Source organism: Myotis brandtii, unplaced genomic scaffold (assembly GCF_000412655.1).
Source record: "Myotis brandtii unplaced genomic scaffold, ASM41265v1 scaffold154, whole genome shotgun sequence".
NCBI classification, from domain to species: Eukaryota; Metazoa; Chordata; class Mammalia; order Chiroptera; family Vespertilionidae; genus Myotis; species Myotis brandtii.
This window is the reverse complement of record NW_005355584.1, coordinates 5,712,334-5,739,019: the sequence shown is the minus strand read 5'-3', so window position 1 is coordinate 5,739,019 and position 26,686 is coordinate 5,712,334. Positions and strand designations below refer to the sequence as shown.

The 26,686-nt window shown below is 44.0% G+C and overlaps 1 protein-coding gene across 2 annotated transcripts in view; it reads left to right on the top strand.

Moving 5' to 3' along the window:
• Positions 1-14,616, top strand: part of LOC102241512 (cytochrome b5) — a 29,161-nt gene extending 14,545 nt beyond the window's left edge. The window contains exons 2-6 of one of the 2 annotated variants that reach the window (XR_001361153.1): positions 6,444-6,572; positions 8,218-8,247; positions 10,594-10,617; positions 11,668-11,702; positions 13,327-13,372. Coding sequence is in view for 1 of the 2 variants with exons in the window: in XM_005861569.2 (XP_005861631.1) it covers positions 6,444-6,572; positions 8,218-8,247; positions 11,668-11,702; positions 13,327-13,408 (276 nt within the window). In the remaining variant the exon portion in view is untranslated. Of the gene's footprint in view, positions 1-6,443; positions 6,573-8,217; positions 8,248-10,593; positions 10,618-11,667; positions 11,703-13,326 lie in introns of both variants that reach the window. The other variant, XM_005861569.2, reaches the window with a different exon arrangement.
• The last annotated feature ends 12,070 nt before the right edge of the window (positions 14,617-26,686 follow it).

Here is a 26,686-nt window from a genome sequence, read left to right as displayed (position 1 = left end):
CATAGAGTGTAAGGGATTTATTATGAGGAAGCTCAAGAAGTCCCAGGTTGTGCCATCTGCAAGCTGGAGACCCGGGAGAGCTGGTGGGCCACTCAGTTCAAGTCTGTAGGCTGAGAGCCAGGGGAGCCAATGGGGCAAAACCCAGTTCAAGGGCAGAAGAAGGTGAGATGGCATGTCCCAGCCCTATCAATAAGGCAGGAAAAGAGGGACAGATTCTCCCTTCCTCCACCTTGCCTTTTGTTCTATTCAAGCTCTCCTGGATTTGAGGAAGCCCACCTGAAGAGGAGGTCACCTCCTTTACTAAGTCTTCCGATGCAAATGCTAATCTCATCTGGAAATAACCTCCCAGACACACCTGGAAATAACAGTCTGAGCATCCCCTGGACAGTCAAGTTGGCTCACAAAATGAGCCCCGGCACAGCCTCACGTATTTTGCTTTATTCAGACGTACCTCTTCACTCACCCAGCTCACGAGCACATTTCGGCCCTTCAGCCTCATCCCTGCTCGGATTCCTCTTGAGGTTTCTCATCTATATCTACTCTGTTCATCCAAATTCTAACCCAAAGGGCCCAGACTATTTTTAAAGATATCTATGAAGATAACCCAATTATTAAATATTGGATATGTTAAGATGGTCCCTTAATATTTCTCCAGTTGTTTAATGTATGTGAAGACCATTGTCCTAATTTGTCTTTTTAAGTTTCTCAACACTTGCATCTTTTATGTGCTTCTGTCTGGCACATGGTATTTCTTGACAAATGATGAATGTAGTAATTAGAATTAAGCTCAGAAGAACCACAAACAACTGTGCTTAAACAAGATAGAAGTCTGTTCACCTGCCGTGAAGAACAAGCTTTCCAGGTGTGGTGTGCCGGCTGTGCTCCGTCAAGTCCTCAGGGCCACACTTCTAGCCCACTTCCTGACCATTTCTAGGGTCTGGCTCTCATCCCAAGTTCAGAGGCAGCCTCTGCACTCCAGACAGCAGAATGAAGAAAGGGGTGAAGAGAAATGGTGTAAAGGGGGCACACCACTCTAGAAGGGAAGGCTTCTAGAAGGTTCTCCTGACATTTACACCTATATTCCATTAACTGGGATTTAATCACATGGCATACCCAGTTGCAAGGGAGTCTGGGGGGAAAATCTCTATTATACTAGTAAGTAGCTATTTCTCAGCTAGAAGTTTAACTGTTTGGGGAGGGAGAAGCTGACAGAGCAAAGAGCAGCTTTGCCCCTGCTGATGTGGTTTTGCACCTGGGTACCCCCTGGACTATGTAGATGTTGAAGCTCTTTGTGAGGAATTCAGGAGGACTTTTATTTGCCTGCAGAAATTCACCACTGTAGATTTTTGAGTAGGCACCTGAAGTGGTCAGAATGGTATTTGAGGATGAATATTCTAGCAGATGTAGAGGTGGTTAAGAACCATGAGGGTCGGCCCTAACTGGTTCGGCTCAGTGGACAGAGCTTTGGCCTGCGGACTGAAGGGTCCCAGGTTCGATTCCGGCCAAGGGCATGTACCTTAGTTGCGGGCACATTCCCAGTAGGGGGTGTGCAGGAGGCAGCTGATCGATGTTTCTCTCTCATCGATGTTTCTAACCATGAGGGTTGGAGAGAGGAAGACCTGTCTCATCCATGGCTGGAGCTGTGAACTTGATGGGTAGTTCCCCCCTCCCCCGCAGCTCTATTTACAAGCATGCAAGGCTTTCTTGCCATGTAAACAAGATCTTCCAACACTTGGCTTTGAAATTTTATCACTTTTTTTTTTTTCAAAGCCACTAAAATCTAGGGATTCTAGGAGTTAAGGTCAAAGACTAAGTAAAAATAGTATTCTGTATCAAGCCTAAGACTATCTCACTTATGAAACTGTTGGGGCAGAAAAATAACTCCTTCCATCTCAAGGTCCTTCTGACTGCTCTGATAATCAAATTCACATGAGACTTTAGCAGAAAGAAGGCAAATTCAAGTTTAATAACATGTATGCCTTCTGTACATATGATAAGAAACCCAGGAGCAGTAACTCACCAAAATGATGGAAGCCAGCACCTTAAATACCACTTTCACCTAAAGATAGAGAAGGTGTTGGAGGTGGAGAGTCAGTTGTGGGAGGTGACAAGGAAGAGCACAGTAGACAAGGGTAAGATTATTATGTAGATGTAAGACCTGCGTTCTGCACTGACGGTGAACAGCAGGCCTGGTACGGTGAGGGAGACACCCTTACAGATGGAGGCTTCCCTTAAAAATGTAAAAATCGTTTCACAGCTGTAACTTCTACTTGCTTTTCAGAGTTTCTCCCACATCTGCTGTTGCTTACAATTAACCAGTGTAAAATGATCAATATCCCAAAGAGGCATATTTTGGGGTGGAAAACTTTGCTCACCTCTTTTGTATCAAAGGGGAACATAACTAGCAAAGGTGATGCCAAAATTATAATTTAAACTCATCTTCATATTTTGAGTAGAGAATCTAAGGAACTGTAAAATGGCTGTAGAAATAAACAGGAGCAATGAAGAATGGACCAGGAGAGTGTTTTAACTCAGTAATCAGTTTCTGAATTAATGTAGTTGCAGACTGCGTATTTGAGTGCAGAATGACTGATTTTATTCACATTTTCTGTCTCCTTAAGATTATTGCCTATATATCAAGAATTTGTTGAAATCATCTGCATCAGGAGTAGTATCTAAGTTTCTTTTATCTTGCCAGTTTTTAGAGATCATTTTTAGTGTACACCATTAAATATGAAATAGAATTTTCCTGTAATTTAATAAATCTTGGATATGGTGCAATCTCTAGTAATGCAGTTATTACTTTATTATTTCTTTTTGGCCTCATTCAAAACAGGATTTGAGGCACCACTCACATTGTGTTGACTATAAATCTTGGTCTTTTCATACAGAAGTAATGTAACCCAAGACCATGCTCCATCAATTGTGTTTTCTCTGTATCTGACCCTGATCTGTTTGTGCTGGTTTGCTCTGGTGAAGCATCTGGTGCTATTTTAGTCTTATAGTATATTTTTTTTTTTCCTGTGCATGACAAATTGGTTGCATGTGTTATCTCTCTCGCTACTAGTTATACCGAAGTAGGTTAGAAGATGGGGAGCCGGCAGCAGCCCTTTGGGGTCTGGCCTTCCTCACTTGAACAGTTCAGATGTGACCTCAATAGGACATGGGAGGATTGTCCATTGGGTTTGGGTCATGTTTTTTGTAATGATATAAACCATTGAGCTTTGTAGTGTTAAACATAGGGCACCGTCTTCTCAGTGAGATGCTTGGAACTTGTTGGTTATGAATAAAGCTTATCATATGGTCTCTGAGGCGAGGCTGTGAGTGTGAGGCCAACCCTGATAACCTTGTTCGCTCTCCCGCAGGAAGCAGGAGAACACCACCTGCACCCAGTATTTATCCTATTAAAGCAAATTCTTACCACTGCAGTATATTTCAAAAGAGGAAGGGTAGATGGGATCACGGCTCTGTCAGCTTCACAGGTGAAGAGGGACATGTTGGTCATTGGTTTTAAATATGTGGACTTTTCACAGCAGGTAACTCAACAGTGTTTACCTGGAAATACTGTGGCAGTGCTAATTAAACATGAAAGGAGAAGCTGAGCTTGTTCTGTTTATTAGCATTGTCCAAAGGACTGTCGGTATTGCTTCATCATTATAGGTATTTGGTGCCCAGTGAAAAAAATTTATCAAGTTTATAATATGTTCTTCCTTTTTGGACTCTTAGTTTTGTGTGTGTTTTTGTTTTTAGAAAACAGGGGATACACCTTTTAGATCATTGAGCCCCACACAGGCTCAACGAGTGCCATTAATTGGAATGACTGACCAATCAAGGGGAAGGGGCGACCTGCCCTCCCATCTGTCAGGCATTGGGTATATGTATTGAGACATACAGTGAAGTCCACAGGCTTTCCTTTGTTGCCTGTCCTTCCACTGGAAGGACCTCTCCTTTTCTTGGCTTTATTGATACTCATTTACCACTTTTTGTTTTCTGCCTTATTTGCAATTCTCTCATTTTTGTATGTATCTGGCATACACGTAACTTTGATAAATCCTCAAATTCACAAGCACAGTTACAACTGTATTTCTCACATTACATAAAGTGTAACTGAAAAAGATTTTAAGAGACCACTTCAGACCTTTAGTGATTGTAAAAGGAGGACTGAAGCCATAAAATTATTCATTTGTGTTAAATTAATATACTGAAACCATCTGCATCACGAAAGGCTTTATTGCATTGTCATTATACAGGTAAGAACTAACAAATTCCTTACCCTTTAACACCCCAGGGCTGGCAAAAATGTCATACTGGTGAGACTCGATCCTGAGACCTGCTACACAGAAGAGTCATCTGGTCCTTGGCCAGCTTCAGCTTTAATGTTGGCCATTCCTTCTTGGATAAGTCAGTTGACAGAAACTTGACAAGGGCTGCTGGGGTGCGCCCTGTCTGTCCTGCACCATCCACCTCCTCATCTCCCACTGCCTTCAGCCTGCCCTGGGCTCCCATCACCCTCTGCCACCCTCATCTAGATAAGCTCACTGCAGTCTCCCAAATCCTCTCCCGCTCTGACAGCTGCTGTCCATGCTGAAGACAGGGTTTTAATTTTTAAATGAACCTGATTTTGTCACCTTCCCTTCTTAGAGCCTCTCAATGACTTCTCGTTGCTAAAGATGACAATTTCCGAAGAGGCCTGAGCTTTGTGCACCCGCCCTGGCCTCTCCACCTGCTCTTTCTCCCTGGTCCTGGACCCACCTGCTCTGGGAAGTTCAGACACACGGTCCTGCCCCTCACTCAGCTTCTTGGTGGCTGTACACCAAGCATGTCAAACTCGTGGCCCGCAGGCCTCATGCCTCGTTTATTTGGCCCGTGTTAGCCTTTGAGCTTGACACGCTTCTCAGAGCACTGGTTTTCACTTGAGTTGTAATCATGGAGAGTTTCTGTTGCGGCCCTAAGCAATTGTCAGGAGCCCTGACCCTCTGCTCATGGTGGAGCCTGGCATATTTGCTCTCTGGCACATAGCAACATGTGGTATGTGTTGAGTACATAATAATGCAAATGGCACATAATAATGCAAATAGCACATTATTTTCCCAAGTTCACATAGGAGGAGTAACCACTAGGCATACTGTCTCTGTACCATGTATCATCATCCGCTTTTTGTCTAACAAAGCTGTGTGCATAAGGTCGTGATCACAATTTTCTTTTTTAAACTATTCACATATATGCATATGTATACCCAGATTTCTCTGGATGGCAAGATTATGGGTGATTTAGGTGACTTTTCTTTTTGTGCTTTCCGATTTTTCTATAATGTAGATGGATAACTTTTATAAATAGTAGAGAAAAAAATAAGTAAATTTGTTTAGCACTAGATATGTTTACACAAAAGGAGGAGAAACAGGTTTCAAAACAGAATAATTGTCCACATTTCTAAAGTGCTATGTACCTTTATGTCTGCCATTATTGGGGGGAATTAAGACGAGACTACAGTCAGTTGTGCAAGAGAGAATTGTTTTCTTTGGTTATTGGATACTTACAGGTGCTTAGCTCAAGGGCAGGTGAATTTGATCTGAGGTAATAATGAAGCTCAATTTAAGAAGGTTTTTACCCCTGCAAAAGGATTTAGGATGATATAACCAAGTACTTTCTTTTTATTTGACTGAGAACTCCTTCCCTTGCCTTCACCCATATCCATGACTGGGCCCGTGTGTCAGTCTCCCCTTCCTGCATCATGACCATCCTTAGGTTTTACCAATTAAAGCAGCTAAGAGCACTGAAATGCTTTGATTACACAAATGGCTCTTTAGACCCCTTCCCTGTGTAGAATTGAACTCCTTCCTCTTTGCTTCTGCTCCCTATCAATGACATGTCCTTATGGCAGCATCTTGAGCAAGTCACTATGATACCTGCTTGCATCACTTTTCCTTTTGACCAAAAAGTAAGTTCTGCAAAAAGCAGGGGACTCGCTTACCTGTCCATCATGCTGTCCCCTCTCTGTACTTGGCAGGTACACAGTGTACTTTTCAAAGATGAATTACATCTAAGGTTATGGTGTAGGTTCACACTTAGACCTAAGAGGTCAAAGGGACAGGACTCAAGATAAATAGATTAGATAAAGACTGAGAAGAGCAATTTTGAGAGCTTTATGGAAAAGTAAAGAGGACATTTGCCAAAGGATTGAAAATATCTGCCTAATGCTGTTATTGCCATGTGAATAACCCGGAGAAATGAACACCATTAGAGAAGGGTTCTACCGTACTTTCAAGAAGGGATTTGAATACAAAGGAGTATATTGTTTTCATCCACATTATGGATGAGTTATACTCATGTGTTGTCATCTGTGACTTCTGGAGTAACCTATTTGGTTAAATAAACTGGCCACTTCCTTGATCTCATTTGCTTGGAAAAGTACTTATTCTTATGTCTATAAATCTTTTGAACAGCATCCTGGTGGGGAAGAAGTCTTACGGGAACAAGCCGGAGGGGATGCTACTGAGAACTTTGAAGATGTTGGGCACTCGACAGATGCTAGAGAATTGTCCAAAACATATATCATCGGGGAGCTGCATCCAGTACGTGCTTTTGGGGGGCCTTTACTTCTTTCTCTTTAAGGCTATAGGTTGACATTACCCAAATCTGTAGACTTGCAGTTTTAAAAAGGAATAAAGTAGAATAATTCCTCCCGATTTTACAACACCATTTTTGTCAGAAACAAATTGCCTAGAAGTTTCTTTGCATTTCCCTGGTTTCGTTTTCCATTGGCATTTAGAGTCAGAATCCTCTAACCCCGAGGCCATGACCCTGAAGGGTCACAGAGGAGCAAATTTTAGAAAGTGGAGGGTATAAACCCAGTATAATTTTATTTTTTATAGTTTTCTTTTTTGACCAAAATATTTTTTAAGAGTCCCCCTTCTATTTTCATTAGTTTGAGACTATTGTATTCTTAAAGAATGATTTTAATTAAGAAAAATCAGCTCTATTAAATGAGTAGACTCTGCCTTCTATAAAACTCCACCCCAGATCTTTGGGACCATCCCCTCTGGTGCTGGTTCATGGACTGGCCTTGAGGAAACACTCGCCTGATTCAGCTTTTATATCAAGCCAGGGCTGTGATATGAATGCAGGACCTTCCCTGGCATTTAAATGGCCATGTACAACTTCACTAGTCTGTCCACTGAAGTTATCAGGAAAATAGCTGCAAACTTGGACAGAAGCAGCAGAGCTGCCCAGCGTCCTGAGCAGCGGGCACTCCCGCCTTGTGGTGCGTGAGTGAAGGAAAGGAGAGAGGAGGCTCTTCAGGGAAGCCTGTAGATGGGACCGTTTAGAGCACTTCCACATTTCCATTGAGTTGGCAGTGGGGGTTGTGGAGGTAGGAATGGTACTTGGAGAAAATAGGCTTCATTTGTCTGGAGATTTTATTCACCCACATGCTTTCATCTTCATACTTCACCAAAGGGGGGCAGTTTTATGGTAATCAGCGGGGCCTGCCCTTAAAAACATTCCATCCTGTCCTTACTCTCCCTTCCAAACCTTGTGAGGGTAGAGTGCTGGCTTTTTAGGATGTGATAGCAGCATTTTTGTCTCATCTGCCTATGGGATTCACCTGTGGTCTGTTTTAGATGCACTTTATTTTGGACTGACTCAGCCAGAGGTTTAAGTAGATTATGACACTACAGTTGTGAGATTGCAGGAATTCACTGAGGATATCACACAAATTGTACACACATACATATATACACAGTGCATATACACATACATACATATACACAATGCGTATACACATACACACATACATATATACACAATGCATATATACACACATATACACACAATGCAAATACACATACACACACATATATAATGCATATATACATACACATGTACACACACATACACACATCTCAAAGGCAATTTGAGAGGATAGAAGGGAGGAATCTGATAACTCAGCTGCTCCCCGACATATAAGGATGACTATCATGGATACTGTTCTAAACTTGGAACTCTAGATCAAAATACCTCTCAGCACTTAATCAGCTAACAATTTTTGCAGTCAAGTCAGTGGGATAAAACTTTGTGTTTAGCAGCCTAGATAAATGAACCTGAAATGATAATTACTGAACAATAACATTTTTTAGAAATCGCAGTAAAATGAGCACTTTGGAAATGGCACATTTGTAGACATTTACATTCTGTAATGTGTCTTGTTTTTTATTGCAGGATGACAGACCAAAGATAACCAAGCCCACGGTAAGTGTGACCATCTTGGTGTCTCGGTGGCCATAGTTATTGCCACTGTATCTCATCCCTGAAAACCGGAGGGCAAAGGTCTCTTACTGACCTGACTGAGGCCAGCACAGGCGTGTTTCTAGGTTAAATGAATATGTAACCTGTTGGGTTGGCTCAACACACTTTTGTATTTGTATAGACCAGTCATTATGTTTCATTAGGAGAGTCGTGTGTTCTCAACATAAACTCTCAATACCTAAGAGAATTTTTTCATCATGATTATCAGTGGATAACTTTTGAAGAGCTAGCTCCTTTTTATAACTCGCACTGTGCCTTTGGAGTGAAAGATTTGACTCAGCCCTATTTTCAGAGAACTTAAAATCTGATTGAGCTGAGGTCTTAATGCTTAAACCTTTGAGGACACTTCCTATGTCTTCATCTCCACATCTTGGGCATAGTAGATGTTCAGTAAATCCTGGATAAATTTAATGTTATTTAAATTAAATGATAACTTTTTGGTGCATTTTTCCTTAGGAAAGGAAAATAATTCTAGTGATACTAATTTTGTGCCAGGTCCTCTAGCCCTTCTCTCTGAGGTGGTCATCTCACTCATACTTGAAGATAAATCCATAGTAAGAAATGTGACAACCGCCCAAGTCCCTGAAAGGGCAAGTGGGAAAAATAGTCCTGGGCCTGTAACTAAAGGACTGTGGGGGAAGTTTGCTTAAAACAAATGACAGAAAGTATACTTTTTCTGTTTTGGTTTATGTTCTTGGTTTTATTAGAGAGAACACAGCAGCAAGACTGCACAGGGCTCGTGTTAGGATCTGGTGAACTCATTTACCAGCTGTTACTGACAAGACATTGTCTAAATTTAATCTACAAGAAAATCAAGCAGTTAATCTAGCAGAGCATGAAGGGCCACTTTTACCTTGGCAACCCAGATAGTACAGTGAAAGTCTGCGTGATGCTGTTTCATTTATATTCTCTCTTCCCCTATTCAAGGAAGGCTTAAGTTCAACGTTTTTATCTTTGGGAAGATAAAAAATGGACTTCAGACTTTGAATGCCTCTGTAACAATTGCGTAGAATCCTTGCTGTTGGTTCATATGGCTTTAGCACCTTTTTTGAGGCTGCTTTTTGGACTGCAGAAATTCTGCGGTGCATGAAGTTTTTGCTTTTTCTCCAATGATGCATTTTTAAATTAACAAATCTATATCCACTTTGCTTACATGGAGGATATTAGAGGTTGGAGTGCCTTTTCTTGGTTTTAGTTTTCAAAGCGTTGCTGTATGTATGACTTTATTTGGTTCTCAGGCATCCCTGAGAAGGTGAAGACTACGACACTCAGACCTTGTCCCAAGTTTGACCTTGTTCAAGGTCACACTGCAGCACCAGGGCCAGCACCCATTTTAGGTTTGCAGACTCTTAATCTTAAGCTTATGTAGGCTCTTGACTTCACTAATGAAAAGCATTAGTCTGACAATAGTATTTTAGGAAAGAGTTCCAATTGAGGAATGGGCTAAATTAGATGACTTTGATTTGCAAAAGCTCGATGGACTTTGCATGTCTTCATATATGTACTGTGTTTAGAAGCTGCTGGGAGGTAGCTTGTTAACCTGCCACCTGTTTACTCAAGGTCACAGAGTGAACCGGTGGCAGAGCCTGTAACAAAAACCGTGGTCTTTTCTCCCTGTTTGTGGTTGACATATTGGTTAGTTACATATGAAAGCCGAACCTAGCCCCTTCAGAGCATTGGGTAGGAAAGACCATTTCCTTTTTCATCAATGGGCTAATTGGTAATTCAAATTGGCTTTATTCTCAAGCATCCTGGGGTAAGAGCCTAACAGTTAACAAGCAATCAAAATCGCATATGATCTCTTAAAGGTCAGCTCTGTACAATTTCACTGTTGCTGCTGGTGGTGAGGACGTACCAGTGGTGTTTGAGCATCAGTGCTCAGGCCGAGTGGGCGGAGGGAGGCCAGGCCAGCTGTCCACACAGTTGCCAGCATGTTCGGTCAAGTGCATGTGCATGTGCTCCGTGTAACAAAGTAACGGATGCGTGTTTGCCTGCTGTTTACTATTTCAGGCCTAACTTTCTGGTGTGACAATAATATTTTGCCTTCAGTGAACTGTTGTGTTGCAGAGTTGATTATGTCTTTCTCCTAATAGCCAACTAGTATTTTTGCATATTCCATTTCTAAGAATCTTTGTTAATTTTACTTATGATATATACATTTTGAAAAATCACCTTGTAGTAGTTGTGAATACTTGTTGTAGTCTCAAGGATTGAACGTTGCTCAAAAAGATAAGAAATGTAAAGTTTTCTTTTTTAATGATTTATTTCCTCCCCCTCCCCCTGTGTCAGGAATCTTAACGGCCATGTTCCCAGGTTGGTGGGTCTCTGAACTGCTTTGCTTGCTCATCCCTAACAGGTGTCCGCCCTTCGGCGGGAGCTTCAGCATGCCTGCTGTGTGGAGCTTCGCTTCAATGCAGACCTGCACACCGCTGCTTGTGTTGCTAACGGTTTTTTGTTCTGCACTTTGAGACCCTGCAGAGATGAAATGCTGCTGCCGCCTTATTTATGGCTCCCTTCCTCTGCGGTCCTAATGCTTTTGCTGGTGTGGATTTCAAAAGAATGCTTCTTAACACGTTTGCAAGCCTGGAAAAGTTTCTGAGTCACGAGGCCTTAGTCATTCGGCTGTTTGGGGAAGTGTGCATTTTCCAGAGCCATCTCAGTTCACTTTCCCTGTATGACAAGAACTCTCAGAAGCTGCTGGGAGGTAGACAGGCCGGAACTGTGGCAGACCCCAACACACAGGGTGTCCTGGTCAGGAGGTTCTGGGATGACAGTGTGAGGTCAGTCCCCAAGGCCTCCAGGATCTTTCTAGAGCTGTCTTGTCAGAGCTAAAGAAAGGTTGCCCAGTGTGTTACAATTTAAATGGCGGTTCTTAATTTTTTCTTTTTGGTTGACATGTCCTTTTAATATAATTTGGGGACACTTTTACTTCATATAAGATTTGAATGAAATAAATGTTTTTATTGAACGTTTCATTCATGATTTTGAAGAATTAAACTTTCTTCTTAAAGGTAATGATGGGGTTGTGTGTGTGTGTGTAAATCATATCTGTTGTCCTTTTCTACATTAAACTATTCAGATATCTGTTGTTTACAGGATCTGTAGCCTATTAGTTTTTAACATTTTCTTTCAAATTCTCTAGGTTATGTTCATAAGTAACTTAAATGTAGATCATTCTTAAAATTCTTCAGAAAAAAATGGTGAAATTAGGCATTTTAGTGAAAAGACGTATATGATGTAATTTCCCCTTTCAATATCTTTTTGAAGAATGCAGTAGATGAAATACTGTGATCTTATTATAAAACAGGTTTTTCAGTCAGTTGTTCCCCTTAACTTACTTCACTTTTTTTTCTTGCGTTTCAGGAAACTCTCATTACTACGGTTGACTCAAATTCTAGGTATGTGGTAGTTTCCTTTTAAAATTATTGTCATCAGAAGGCTCCTAGAATCAGAGTTGGACTAGAGGCCCGTCCCTGACTTCAGGGCCTCTCTGATGCTCAGGCTCTCATGGAGCTCCCCTCAGTGGACATCTAGGGGTCACCTCCACTCAGCACCCAGACTGCTCAGGGCATTCCCTCCTAACCTGCACACAGCTCACTGAGAGTCTCCTTTCCCCACAGGGCAGTCCGAGGGCTGCACAACCTTTTAATCTCCAGGCAAACATTTTATCTCCTTCCTTATTTGATTGTGGTCAGTTCCTTAAACTGCAGTGATTCCATCTCTCTAAGCATGGCTCAGTTTTCCGTGGCCCTGAAATTGAACCCTGTCATCCAGGCGTGACCCAAATCACTTGTTCTGTGGACTAGATTTCTTCATTTTAGTCCAAGATTATGGGAACATTTTTGGCAGGTCTGTCGTATTGACTTGTATAATTTCCACCATATATATATTTTTTGGACCTGACCTTAAAACCACAGATTTCTGCCAATTTTATTTCACCCTGTGAAAGTTAATTGCCTGGGCTGTTGGTGTTTTAGTCCCTTCCTTGCCTCCAGGCAGTACCACACCTTACTCTTTACTGCCACATTGTTCCTTCCAAAAGGGAAACTAAAACCCCACCGAGATGAAGATCACACCTGTGATCCTTCTGCATTGAAATCTTTATACTGACATGGTCTTTGAATGGGTTGATGTGTGCAGAGGATTGATGGATGGAAAGTGTATGGCAAAAAATGGATGTATTACATAGATGTTGTCTGGCTTTATTCAGATTCTAAAACCTATATATTAATTTCTGTTTCCTAAGAAATGATAGATTCAAATCTAAATGGAAGACCTCCCTAGCTCTGCCCCTGATTTGATCTGTAATCTGTTATTTATAGTAGGTCCAAAATTCTTTGCCTCAGGACTGATCACTAGGTCAGTTAGGCATTTTTGTGAACTTACGTACAACTGTGGGCCACATGTGGTTTCTCAACACGCTAAGTCTGCTACATGCGTGTAAGGATTAGATTTTCCAAACAGTACAAGCGGTAGAGCTGTGGTGCTGGTCAATCTTAATCAGCCTTTGGTTCAAAGCCCTTACCTTTCCTTCCAGCTCAGGGTGCCAGATTTGCCCTTGGCAATAGCACTTGCCAAAGGCTCTCCCAAAAGGGGAAGCTTGTCCTTCTGGTTCTCAACCTAGTGCTGTTTTAAGTTCTTAATGAATGTCTGAAACTAGAATAAAACCTGTAAGGACTATTCCCTTTGTGAGTTTGTGATACGTAACCCAGAGTTGATGTCTTTTAGGTAAGTCACCAGTCCTAGATCGTAACATCTTTTGGGGGAGTGATTCATAGCTGTTTGTATACGTTTATAGAAGGAGATATAAGTGGAACTGGGGGGTGTGGGAAGAGGTCATTAGTTTTCTTATAAAGCTAGAACAATAGCGGAATTGGCCAGAATGCCAGCTCACATCACTTTTAGCAACTCAGAGTGGTCTTTCATGGAGAGGTTAGAGATGATTTCCATGGTAACTGGAAGGTGCAGAGACTGTGTCACCTGCATCAAACACCATGAAGTATCATTGCTATTCCTTTCTAGCTGGTGGACCAACTGGGTGATCCCAGCCATCTCCGCACTGGTCGTGGCCCTGATGTACCACCTCTACATGGCGGAAGACTAAACACCTCCGCAGAAGCCGATGGAAGAAAAGGCTGCCTTGGATCAGGAAGAAAGAAGCCAGTGTTAGCTGCTTCGACGAACAGAAACCTTCACCTGAAAAGTAATTTTAATACACCTATTTCCCTCTCCTACGTTAGAAACAAACCAAGTCAAAAAGAACTGTTCTGTTCTGTCTACCCTTGAACTTTCGCATTGTGCCTTCTTCCTCATCAACTCTTTTTCAACGTCCCACGACTACGTGATTTACTCACTGTAGGCACGATCTTTCAAAAATGCACCTGGCTTTTCAAATATACCACCCTGTGTGCCTGTCAATGTGGGATGTAATTGTCTTTAATGTTTGAAATCTCTGATTGTCTAGCGGAGTCATTTAATGTATTAATTAAATGAAGGTCGTATGACGTGAAGGTTTGTATGATGTGAGGAAGGGAATATCTAGTTGAAAACTTGGTATTGCATGTTTCCCATTTAATTTCTTTCTCAAGGAAATTAAGAAAGGCCCTGGGTATGATAGCCTAAGGATTTCTAAAAATTGTTCTACCTGAGATGATCAAAAGAGAAAGTGGAGATTTCTTCTCTTCTTTGTTTAAAAAATACCAGCAACAAAAAACAAACTTGAAACCCATGAGAGGACATTACAGCTGTTCCTTCTCTCAGCTCCAAAATATCAGTCCAAAGTTTTCGGTTATGTAGGTTCTCAAGGTGAAAACTGTGTATTCTTGCAAGGAAATGCTGATTTTCTAATCCATAAAAATACACATTTGAAAGAGATTGTGGGACATTTGGAATCTGATGTTTGAAGGCATTGAGCTATTGGAGATGAGCCTTGGGGGATCTAGCAGGGCTCCGAGGACTGAGTGGCTCATCTTTGATTATTTTCTCTGCCCCATGCTTTTTGTCTTTCAAAGTGGAAGCTGGGGGATGAATCTGTAGACACTCAGTACTCTAGTTAGCTGTGACTGTGCAAGTTTCCATGGGCATGCTAGCTGACTACAGAGGTGAGGGTTCTTCAGAAACCACTGACACATTGAAAGGAATTTTTTTTTTTTACTACAGAGAATAAATTTTTATAACCACTGACATGTATCACCCTTTGCATCTTCTGTCACTGAAAGTTAAAGTTGGAGCAAATCTAAGGGGTGGGGAAAGATGCTGTATCATGTGGGAATCCTTTACTCAGATTTCAATAAACGCATGCCTGGAACAAAATCACGCCTCCTGTGATGGCCTTGCGGTGCTGACGTTTCCTCTGAGTTCCGGGACATCACTGACATCAGAGTCCGGGGGCTCCGGTCCACACGTGCTGCCTTGGCTTAATCATGGGTAGCTAAGGAGCGAACCAGAATGACTGTTAGGACCTGCATTCTGCTTTTTGGCACATAGCGAGGATTCCCATGTCCAGTTTCTCAGTTTTTCCTCTAGGAACGGAGAGAGGTTGGTTAACTGCTCAAGATGTGTTTTTCAGCATCATTATTGTGGGTGTGTCTGCAAAAGGAGCAGTAAGACCAAAGGGATTAAAACAAGGAATGAGTGCTCGCCACCAGGGCTTTCTGTAATCTCAGAACACACTCTTAGGAACTGTTGCTAACGGAGACCACACGGCGTCGCCATTGGGGAGAGGAAAGCTGGTGGGAGGCTTAAAAACCTTTTCTTGAGTATGTTCAAGTTTTAAAAGTTATGCCAGGTGAGGTATTTCTTCTTTCATTTATATATATCTAAAAAAAAGTTTAGTTATGGCTTTGCTTTAGTTCTCTAAAGGATACACTCAAGAACTTCATTAATACTAGAGGTCATAATGGTAATTTTATTATTCACCTTGTATTATTACTGTGTTAATGAAAATTTAGATGAATACAATTTTATGTACTGTAATTACAATTTATAAGGTTATGTGTTTATATGTAATATTACTGTCATTTTTCTTAACTGACACTTTTGAGCACTTCCTGGATGCCAGACACTGCCCTGAGTAATTGACATGAATCACATCCTTCTGTCTTTGTAATTACTGCCAAGTCTTGTTTTGCAATAGCACAGTTAGGATAGCAACCTAAGTCTGTGTGGCTCCAAATACATTTCCTTTGACTACAAGACTCACTGCATGTTTACATGCATATTGAAAGACTTCTACCAGGGTGGGCTCCATGCTATGCGCTCCGAAGGATGCACGGGAATGGATGCTGGGAGCTTCTATCTCATCACGGAGGTAAACACCTGCACAAACCACTGTGAGAGGAGGTGTACCAGGAGCCTAGGATGCTGCAATCCCAGAGGTATTCCATTGTGTAAATGTATCATAGCTTTTTTATCCACTCATACTGATGGGCCCTTGGGCTGTTTCCAGATCTTGGCTACTATAACTAATGCTGCAATGAACATAGGGGTGTACATATTATTTTGAATTAGTGTTAGAATATAGAAGTGGAATCGCTGGGTCATAAGGCAGTTCCATTTTTAATTTTTTGAGGATTAAACTGCATACTGCTTTCCACAGAGGCTGCATTCTGCATTCCCACCAGCAGTGCACAAGAGTTCCCTTTTCTCCACACCCTCACCAGCACTTGCTATTTGTTAACTTATTGATGATTGCCATTCTGACAGGTGTGAGGTGATACCTCATCATGGTTTTAATTTGCATCTCTGATGATTAATATCAAGCAGAGTTTGGTTGGAAATATTGGGTCTATGAAGCCTTTCATTGAGACACTTGTCTAATCAAGATGCTATAAATTCAGGTAGGGCTCTATGCTTGTCTCTTCTGATGTGTATCTCTGGTGAGAGCAATTGGGCCTGTTGTGAGTTCAGATATAACATGTAATCGGTAGTATAGGTAATAAATTCAATTTAATGGTATCTCTTCTCTACCTTCACTATCTTGAAAAATGCCTCCCTTCAGAGAAATGGTCTGGGAAGACTACCTTCAGACAGGTCATAGTATGAATTTCTTTCTCTGAGTGCGTATGATATGGGTCCACATGAAATCCAAATAAAAGATTTTAATCTTACTGGTATGTATATATTTCTGTTATAGAGAAGTATGATAGAGAGACAAAGACTTTCAGCCATAGCGGTATCTTTTCTTTGGATAACATTCTGGGGAAAAGAAGTGGAAACATAAGGTCAAGGAGAAAGAGGGACTTTGTGAAATTTCTGTCGGTGAAGGACGAGTGGCAAAGCCTATTTTACAGAAGGGGAATGATGATGGCAAATTGCTCTGAGATTTAAATTGTACTGAGCACATTTAAGTGATGTTTCAGCTTTCTTTTAAAATGGCAATATTTAAAATATACCAACGTTATGCCTTTGCAGATACTTAAATTCATGATGAAGAATTATAAAGGACAAGTGAACATTTTGTTTTAATTCTCTTACGGTCTTACGGTGTGATCTACGCAAGTGTGTGAAGACTGGTCTACTATGTGCTCATCCACTGTTTGGCCACAATAGGAACTCAAAACATGATTTTAAAATAGGGATGGTATATGTTGAGCGATGTACATGCTGCATGCTTAATTTATTTATTTATTTGTTTGTTTGTTTGTTTATTTATTTATTTATTCATTCTCGCCTGAGGGTATTTTTTCCATTGATTTTTAGGGAGAGGGAGGGAGGGAGAGAGAGAGAGAAAAAATATCTATGAGAGAGAGAGATATCGATTGGCTGCCTCCCGCTTGTACCCCGACCAGGGCTGGGGATCGAACCTGCACCCCAGGTACGTGCCCTTGACCGGGAATCGAACCCTCAACTCTTTGTCGCTAGTGCTGATGCTCTAACAACTGAGCACACTGGCCAGGACTGCTTGCTTAATTTTAACATCAGGCTGCCCGATTTTTCTTATTTCTTTCAAACTACTCAATATTGGATTGTGTCAGTAACAGGTGTCAGCACAGCCTGGCTCACGGGAAGCATTCGAGGATTTGAGCTGAACCTATATTATGAGTTGTATTGAATTTCCCATGGCTTACAAGTCTTTGGTTGGTTTTTAAAACCCTTCCTGCCCCTGAACTGGGGACTGTTTCATTGGAAACACTACATCTAACAATATTATTTTTAGGTGAAGATAAGGCGGGCATCTCTGAGGATGCTATAGTGGAAACCACACACTCTTTCAGGAAGGCATCTGCCCTACTAAATCCAGGTCAGGATCCAGGAGAGAGGAAGGCTTGGCCCAAGACCTCGGGTGGAAACCAGTTGCCTGACTTGGAGTATGTTCCTTATCCCCGCCGAATCTTACTTTCCAAGTTCATCATTTGTGAGCAGTGCTGCTCTTGCCCTCAATAGGAGGGGCCTCACCCATGTCAGAGGGTCCCACTCTGGCCCCTGGCTGTGCCCCTCCCCGTGGCCAGGGGTCTGGGGCCCGTGCTGCACTTTCCAAGCTACACTTGTTGCCCTGACCCCAGGGCACCTGCACCATGGACCCAGCCTGCCCTTGCGCCTGTGTGGGTCTCTTCTCCGAGTCCATCCTCCCAAGGACCGACCAGGTATGCCCACATCTTGGCCTGAAGGGTGGGCAAGGGGTTATGGTTTCCAGGGAGCTTGGACAACTTAGGTGAATAGTTTGGGAGCCCACAGGTGGTGTCCTGCATGCACTGGGGCTCCTTTGCAATATGGGGTGTACCTGGCATCCAAAGGGAAGGCTGCATGAGCTGGTTCTCCAGGCACCACTTCACCACAGAACTGAGAGGAATCTGAAAATACTAAATTCAAGCCCAACCTTTAAGGCATTTGTCAAGATAGGAGGAGACACATTTTCCTGGGCAGACTTATTACAGATTTATAGCATTAAATACTCAGACCTGCTGTGTGCGCTCTTCCATCCGTCCCTGCCCCGCAGATGTGAGGGGCCAGAGGCTCTCAGGGTTACCGTGGGGACCAAAGTGACTGGCAGGCCCGCCCCCTCTACCTGGCCACATGCATGAATATTTGCACTCTCCCAGCTGGGTTTCTTAGGAGGCTGCTGTAAAGCGAGACGAGGTCTGTGGTGTCTCATATTTGAACAAAATGAATTGTAATTGTGATATTTACAATTTATAGCCATGTCATGTCCGGGTATAGGAATCTGAGGCTGGGCCACCCAGTCTTCAAACTCCCATGTCTGCTCTTCTCTGACTACGTGTGTCTTCTCTCTGTCACCTTATCTGGAGGCGCCACTGGGTTTGGCTCCCTATCAGGGTGGGGAGCTCTGGTCCTTGGGATAGTAGAGTCGCCCTTGAGAAATGAGGTCAACTCCTGGCTGTCAGCATCAGCTTTCCTGTGGGTGATGAGGGATGGATGGTCCCTGCCCTTGGCATGGTCTCTGCCCTCTGTGTCCCTGGGAGGAGGGCCATGTGAGTGAAGACAAATGGCATCCACAGGGCTGGACTTCTGTATCTGCCCAGTCAGCTGCTCAGAGGCAGGGGCAGACTGTGGGAGGAGCAGCAGGGCAGGAGGGTGTTTTATGTCAATCTCAGAAACTATAGAAAAGGGCACAGGTGTTCCCATGGTGATGGGGGTGGTGGTGAGAGGGTGCTATCAGAACACATACTTGGTGGTCAACCAACAAATATTTTGAGCATCTGAGAGAGATCACGAAATCCTTATGCCACTCCTGAAACATAAATCACAGTCTTATTTGTTTTGGGTTGTCCAATGTGAAAATTATTGTCAAGAGGGAAAGCAAGTCCCAAGTCACGGGCAGGAAACTCTCTCAGGGGAAGTGTCTAGAAAATGGAGAAATGCGTGCTGCTGCCCTCTGCTCTTGTCTCAGGCCTGGGTGTCTTCCTGGTGACCTCTTCTTACTGAGGCTGATGACAAAGACCCCCTGAGCCAGGAAAGTCAGTTGAACCAAAGGACTTCTGAGACCAAAGGCAGTTATGTTAAGGAGGGTGGGTGGGGGCAGATCTTCCTGATGCCAGGTGGTCCCTGGCAGCTGCTGGTATTTGGTGTCCCGAGAACCAGGCTGAAGCTGTCTCAGGGGTTGGCCTAGAAACAATTATACATCCAGGGCGGGGCTCTCTGGTATCCCTGTTCCCTTTAAAGAAGCATCTGAAACCAATTTGCTGTGTCTATCCCTTAGGTGCCACAGAAAACCAAGGCAGGACGTGCAAAGGCAGACATTTCACCTCCAGTCCAAGTCATTTTTAGGTAATAAAGTTTGCTGGTGTGTTTTAATATTCTTGGAGCCATGAGGGAACACTGGAAATAACATTGCTTAAAGCCTTGTCCAATTCCTGGGACATAGCAGATGTTGGTTGGCTGAATAACTGAATAAACCAACCAATGACCAAAGTCCCTTAGCTGCTTTCCCACCTCTCATCTCTATGTCTTACTCACATCATCATCAGGTTATTTTTACTAAAACACCACTTCGACATCACTCTTGCCACCAAGTCCACGGCAGTGCCCCAGGCGCTCAGCAAACTGCTGCTCAGCCTTTAAGGACAGTGAGTTTGAACAGCTGCAGGCAGGAGGCTGACTCTGACTTCCCTACCTTGGAGCCCACGTGCCTTTAGACTCCAGTGCTTTCTCAGCCTGGCGGGAAGCCGACAGAGATGTTATCTGACAGAGCTCTGATATTCTCTGTGTGACAGATGCTGTCGGCTGGTGAAGCCCTGTGGAGGCTCTGTGAGTGCTTGCAACTGGGAGCCCGTCCAGAAGAGCGAGGGCCAGGAAGGGCACAGGGTTATCAGTAGCAAACAGATGGAGGGCAGGGCAGGCTTCGTGCCCAAAGGTCAGGGAAGTTCTGTGAGTTTGATTAATTTCTGCTAAATTACTCTTTATCTCTGCCAAGCCGCAGTATCTTGTGACTTCAGCAAACATGCCTCAGACCTGAGTCTGTAGACTCTAAGCTGCTTAGTTTACGTGGCAGTAAGCCCAGTACCTGAAAGCCTTTTTAACTAAAACCTGTTGATTTGGGGGGCTCCAAGTGACACGTTCCTCCTGGGAAAATAGTGTTTATTTCAGTATTCCAGACTCGCTACAGAGGCCTAGCAATCACTAGAGACAGTGTCTCTCTCATTGTGAGCTTGGTCACTGATTTACCCCTGGGCACTGAGGAATGTGCAGAATTTCCGGAAGATACGATTTAGAGCAACTCAATGTTTCTGGTTGAAGTTTCCATGTTATGGAAAGCAATGCTTGTAGGGAAATTATGGAGCAGATTTATTTTTCACAATCATTGCTATGGAGCCGTATGCCCTTTCTTGGCTGGCTCCCGGTATTTTTCAAGTTTATCTGGATCCCAAAACTCTTTTGTTTCTCTCGGTCTCCTCGCTGAGGTAAGTTCTAATAATGTGTCTCTTCACCTGTGCAGCCTCGGTTTACAGGGCTCTCCTTCCGGACCACACAGGAGTCCTTCTGTACCAGCGTGCCCTGCTGAGTCGCTCAGGCGGAAGATGGCGGGTGTGATGCATGACCTCTTTGTGAAAGCTCATTCCAAATGCTCACAGAACTTCCCTCCTTTCCTTTATGACTTCAGGCAGCTGTCTCCTCTCCCTATTTCAGATGTTTGGATGACTGATGACTCAAAAGTCCGGGAAAGTGAAATGTCATCATTTTATTTTCACTTATTTAAAGTCATTCAAGTCTTCATTCACTCATCAAGAGCTTTTCTCTGAGTGTGGGCCCACTGATTGCATCACTAAGGCGCCATTTTAAATTTCCTTTACTTCAAAGTAGAATGAGAACTGAGAGAGGCTTCTGGCATCCCTAGAGTTTCAGCATTTTCTACCTGGTCTGTTCACACCCACCTAACAGCCCCTTTAGCAGAGCTTTCAAGAGCATTCAACTTAGCAGTCTGTATAGGAACATCTCTCCTTTTGCACAAACATTTTTTTCAAGTTGTGTCATATTTAATAAAATAGTGTAATTGCAATTATAGATGTGGGTAAAATAAGCAGACTGGGAACCAGTACAAGTGATAAGCATACCCTCACCTAGTTGGAGTAGGGCTGTAGGCACTCAAAGAGGCAGACTCTTGGTGGCCGTGGGCCTCGGGTCTTGTGTGTGTCAGAGGACACGGAGACAGGCGAGTAACCGGTGACAGGATTAGGCAGAGTTGGGTTGACAGGATGCCTAGTATAGATTGTTCTGCTGAAGCTAAACTATTGATTCATTCTTGCCCATCTCAAGCTCCACTTGTGTACTTCTGTTTGCAGTTTGTGTGGGCGTCTTCTCATAAACAAATGTCATTGTATGAGAGAGTCATCTGCCCCTCAGTGAGAGAAACCCAAAGGAAAGACCTTTCTGGTCACTTCCGGCCCAGCTGAAGTGGGGCCCAGATCAGCCAGTGGCGGTGAGTTACCGCTCAGGAACCCCCCTTCCTGTGGGGACATCCATAGGCTCTGGGGGTGTAAGGATGGAAAGCTGTCTTTGGGGGGAGTGACTGCCCCTGACGTGGATGATCCCTCATCCTAACATCAGCATGAGGGGAATGAGTGCCTTCGCACATGTGTTGAGAATGGACGAAGAGGACTCGAGCTGCACACAGGTGTTTGAATTTTTCCCCTTTACGTGACTATTTGGGAATAGCCAGGAGGGGTTTGGGTGTGGCCAGGTAAGCCAGCAATACCTGTGTTGCGGGCTGAAAGAAGGCTTTCCAGGTTAGGCTATGAATGGTTTACACTGTTGGTTTTTCCTGCTCATCTTGCTCCATAAACTGCAGAGTAAACGTGAAGCCATAGCTACTTAGAATAACCTGTCACCTTTCACCACCTAATGTGCTTCTTTAGGGGAAGAGGAATTGTAAGTCAGTTTGCGTATATGCCATTCCTGTGCCAAAAATGCCTGTTTCCTCATTTATTCCAACTGCTCTCCTTTCCTGGCAGAGCTGCTGCAGTGCAGGGGCAGGTGGGACGAGTGTGCTTGGAGCGAGCAGGGCCTCGTGCCTGTTCACCCATCTGCTACCCTAGCCTTGCTGGGTTGAGAGCTCGTCCCCAGCAGGAACAACTGCTTCATAAGCCAAAGAAAGCGAAACCTGGGCTTTGCGCAGTCCCATGAATGTCAGCAGAGGCCTCTCATGCTTCTTGGTTTCCCCGTCATCAAACAGTAACTTGGCCCTGCTGTCATGGCTCTGGTTGAGCATTGACCTATGAACCAGGAGGTCACTGTTCAATTCCAGATAAGGGTACATGTCCGGGTTGCAGGCTCGATCCCCAGTAGGGGGCGTGCAGGAGGCAGCTGATCAATGATTCTGTCTCATTATTGATGTTTCTGTGTCTCTCCCTCTTCCTTCCTCTGAAATCAATAAAAAATATTTTTTAAAAAACAAAAAATAAAAATCCAGTAACTTGGACATGACATTATGGTGAAACCCGATGCTGACCAAAGTTCAGAGCCAAACCTTTCAAATCAAAGTGCCCGCTCTTAGGGCAGGGAGATGTAACAGTGCTCTGTTTATTCGTAAAACATGGTCACCTTTCTGTTGCTCCTACCGTCCAATTTGCCTGTTTTTAAACTCTGGCCCTAGGAAAAGTCACAAGCTCCTTACTGAGCTCAAACCTACACAGGACAGCTTAATTTTTATACGTACCCAGTTAGGTAATCACTCTCATTGCCAGGGCCAGAGTTCAGGGAGCTCTAAAGTCCATGTGCGTTCATTCTAAGGGCTGCATAATGAAGAATTACATATGGTTTTAATATCGTGAGAGTCAGGTGTGGAGAAACTCTTAGCATTTGCTTTTCTGATGAGGGCTTTGCTGCCTCACGGCTGTGCAGGATTTGATATTCAGATGAGAAAATTATGCCCATTGTCACGGCTTCCCCTGAGACTAAAGGCGTGAGCCAACACCTGGCCTCACTCTGCTTAATCTGCCTTTGAAAAGAAAGATAACATTGAATGCTAAGTGTGCCTGCTTTTAAGTTAGTCTTAAGGATGTGAAACCATTAAATAATAAGCAAGATTGATTTTGCTCATAACACCACCCAAATATTATGATTTCCTAAGACATAAACTTCTCACCTGTTGCTATCGAGAGGTCTTTTTTGAAGAAATATGCTAGAAAGTCCTTTTGGTAAACCTCTAAAATGATGGCAACCTGGAACCTAATATTTTAACAACAATGAATCTCCAGTACAATAAAATATATGATGCTAAAATAACTAATAGATCATGAGACCTGTGCTACCAACCCAAAGAGTTCACTTGGCTAGAACTTTTGGGGGCTGATGTGAGGCTGACCTGTGTTACAGTCAATGTCCCTGGAAAAGCCCACGAACACAGGATGAGAGGGAAGCATCGACATGGTCTGTATTGATGCGGACACCAGGCAGTTAGCTGACACTCCTGTTCCACTGGTTATAACAAGTCAGAGTTGGGGGGTATTTTCTACAGTACAGCTGCTAAGGGGTGCTTCTCTATCACTTCTGTTCAGAACACACGGAATGCCATATTGGGTGTGCCAGGGATATTTCTAGAACAACCAGGTGAGCCGAGAGCAGGACCGGGTAGGAAGGTGAAGTAAGTGAAATGAACCTGGGCTGTGCTGGGGAACACAGCCATGAGGCCAAGCGTGCCCTGTGCATGTTTGCAAGTGGAACCTAGAACCAAAACCCACATCTCCACCTCGTTGAATTTTTGAATCACAGGTGGTTTGGGCCCCAGGTGGTTTCACCAGGCTCTGTTGCTCTTCCCAAATTAAAAACCTCTCACCTGCTTGGCACTTCCCATGCAGGTGACTCGGCACCTAGCTGGGAGCAGAGCTTTGCCCAAAGGTGCTGTCAAGCCAGGCCTGCCCCAGGCACCTTGTCTGTGGCTGGTGTTCAGCTCCACCACTGAGGTCACTAGCAGTCAACTGAACTCAGATTTTCAGTCTTGAATGGGAAGAGGGGCATTTGTAATGGATGCAGTGTTGTATAAAGTTCCTGACAGCTAGTGCTCACTTACCCATCAACATCCCTTCTCAAGCCAGCAACAGAGTGGTCCTTCTGTTAGCTTAAAAAAAGAACCTTACCCTGGCTGGGGGGCTCAATTGTTTGAAGTGTTGTCCCATACACCAAAAGGTTGAGGGTTTGATTCCCAGTAGGTGTGCATTTGGGAGACAGCTGATCAATATTTCTCTCTCACATTAATGTTTCTCTTTCCCTTCCTCTCTCTAAAAAAAAAAAATCAATAAAATCATATCCTTTCTCTGCAAAATGTTTACCATGTGATTCTCAGGCACAGAGTTGAGTCAGGACATCGCAGAGAAAAGGTAGGAGCAAGTGTGGTGGCTCAGGAGTGCAGGAGGACTGCGCCAGCTCCAGGGACGAGGGTCTTCCTATCTGTTTCTAGTAGCCTCACTTCTCAGTAGGTGTTTTGCTTCTTCCCCTCCTCTTTGCATTGTCTGGTGCAGATGTTGGCAGAAGCTGGCCTCTTGGGCTTGGCTACCTACTGGCTAGAGCCTTCTGCAGCTGCTATTCCCCTTCAGGAGGGCTCAAGGGTACCTGAGTTCCCAAGCCTCACTGGGGCAGGAGATACTGTCTGTACCCCACCTGTGTCCCTGCAGCCTACCTGGGAAGTAACTTTGGGTCAGTTCTGGTGGGAGCTCTTGGATTTCTGCATCTCTGCCTGATAGCTTTCTCTTGACTATGCCTGGGATTGTGGCTGACCCTCCAATGGGTAGGGAGGTCATATACTAGGAGCAGCTCAATCAAGAAGGCAGGAATGGGTGGGCAAGTAGCCTGGCTTCTTCCCTCCTGGGCAGTGCTAAGGCATGCTCTATGCCCTCTCTGCAGTGCTCTGCTGGAACTGAGCTCTGGTGTTCCTGCCTCATTAACACAAACTTCACTGCTTCTCCTCCATTCTCCGTGTGACTTCCCCACTCCCAGTCACCCCCCACATAACCTGTTTGTACTTGGAGGCTTGTCCCAGGATCCACTTTCAGAGGACACTTAGTTTGAGACACACAGATTTCTCAGGCAACCACCCATCCTCACTAACTTAGATTCCATCAGGTCCGCATTATTGCTAACGCTCGCTGAGCTTCTCTCTTCATTTCCCTATTTGGGAATACTGTCCTAAATAAATCACTCAATAAAATATTAAGTTAAAAACAAGATATCGAAGGGCATATTGACATACTTAAGATAATTTCTGAGTTAAAAGCAAGAAATACATTAGCACTCCAATAGCATAGATATAATCCTAATATATAAAAACCCAGGGTCCATAATGACCGACTGAAGGCTCCATCAAACACCGGAAGTCAGTCCTGCAGTCAGTCCTGCCGAGGGGGTGCGGATCAGGCCCAGAGAGAGGCCCGAACAGAGAGGCAGGGTCTGATCCACAGCCTCCGTGGCAGCTGTTGATCAGCCGTTGCCTCTCTCTTTCTCTCTGGGCTTTGCCAGCAGCCGCACCTCTCTCTCTGGGCCTCTGTGGAGGCCTATCCTGATCAGGCCTGGAGATAGGCCCGGAGACTCTGACTGGCATAGAAACCGACCAATCAGAACCAAATCTGGGTGAACTGTGAGGAGCCAATGGCTGCCCAGGAGGCAGAGCTTTTGACACTGACTGGCATAGAAACAGACCAATCAGAACCAAATTGGCCGGCAGGGGAGGGCAGTTGGGGGCGAGATCAGGCAGGCAGGGGAAGGCAGTTAGGGGCGATCAGGCGGGCAGGCAGAGAGGTTAGGGGTGATCAGGCAGGCAGGCAGAGGTAGTTAGGAGCCAGTGGTCCCAGATTGCAAGAGGGATGTCCGACTGCCAGTTTAGACCTGATCCACAGCCCTAAACCAGCAGTCAGAGATCCCCCAAGGGGTCCCTGATTGTAGAGGGTGCAGGCTGGGCTGAGGGAACCCCCCCCCTCTGTGCATGAATTTCGTGCACCGGGCCACTAGTATTATATAATACTAGCAAACCATCCGTAAATATTCTCCCAACAGATATTTTAAGCACCATACTTGTCAGCTCTTAGTTTATTAGAAATCTATATTAAGGACTATTAATCTAATTTGTTACTGATTCACATATACTGACTACTTGATGGAATAGATCAGCAAAACATGTCATAGTCATGTCATCTTAAAACTAGAGAACTGTCACTCTCTAGAATGTGCAATGATTACTCATTACATTTTATCATTTACTAGAAGCCTGTTGCACGAAAAGATTCATGCAAAAGGTCTTCCCTTCCCCTGGCTGCCGGCACCAGTTTTCCTCCACCACCCGGGACCCAGGCCTTTGCTCCGGCCAGAGCCGCCTTCAAGCCTTTGCTGCTTCAGCCGGAGCTGCCTTCAGTTTTCTCTCCGCCGCTTCGCGGCTATGTATGCAAATTAATCGCCATCTTTGTTGGCGGTTAATCTGCATATCACTCTGATTAGCCAA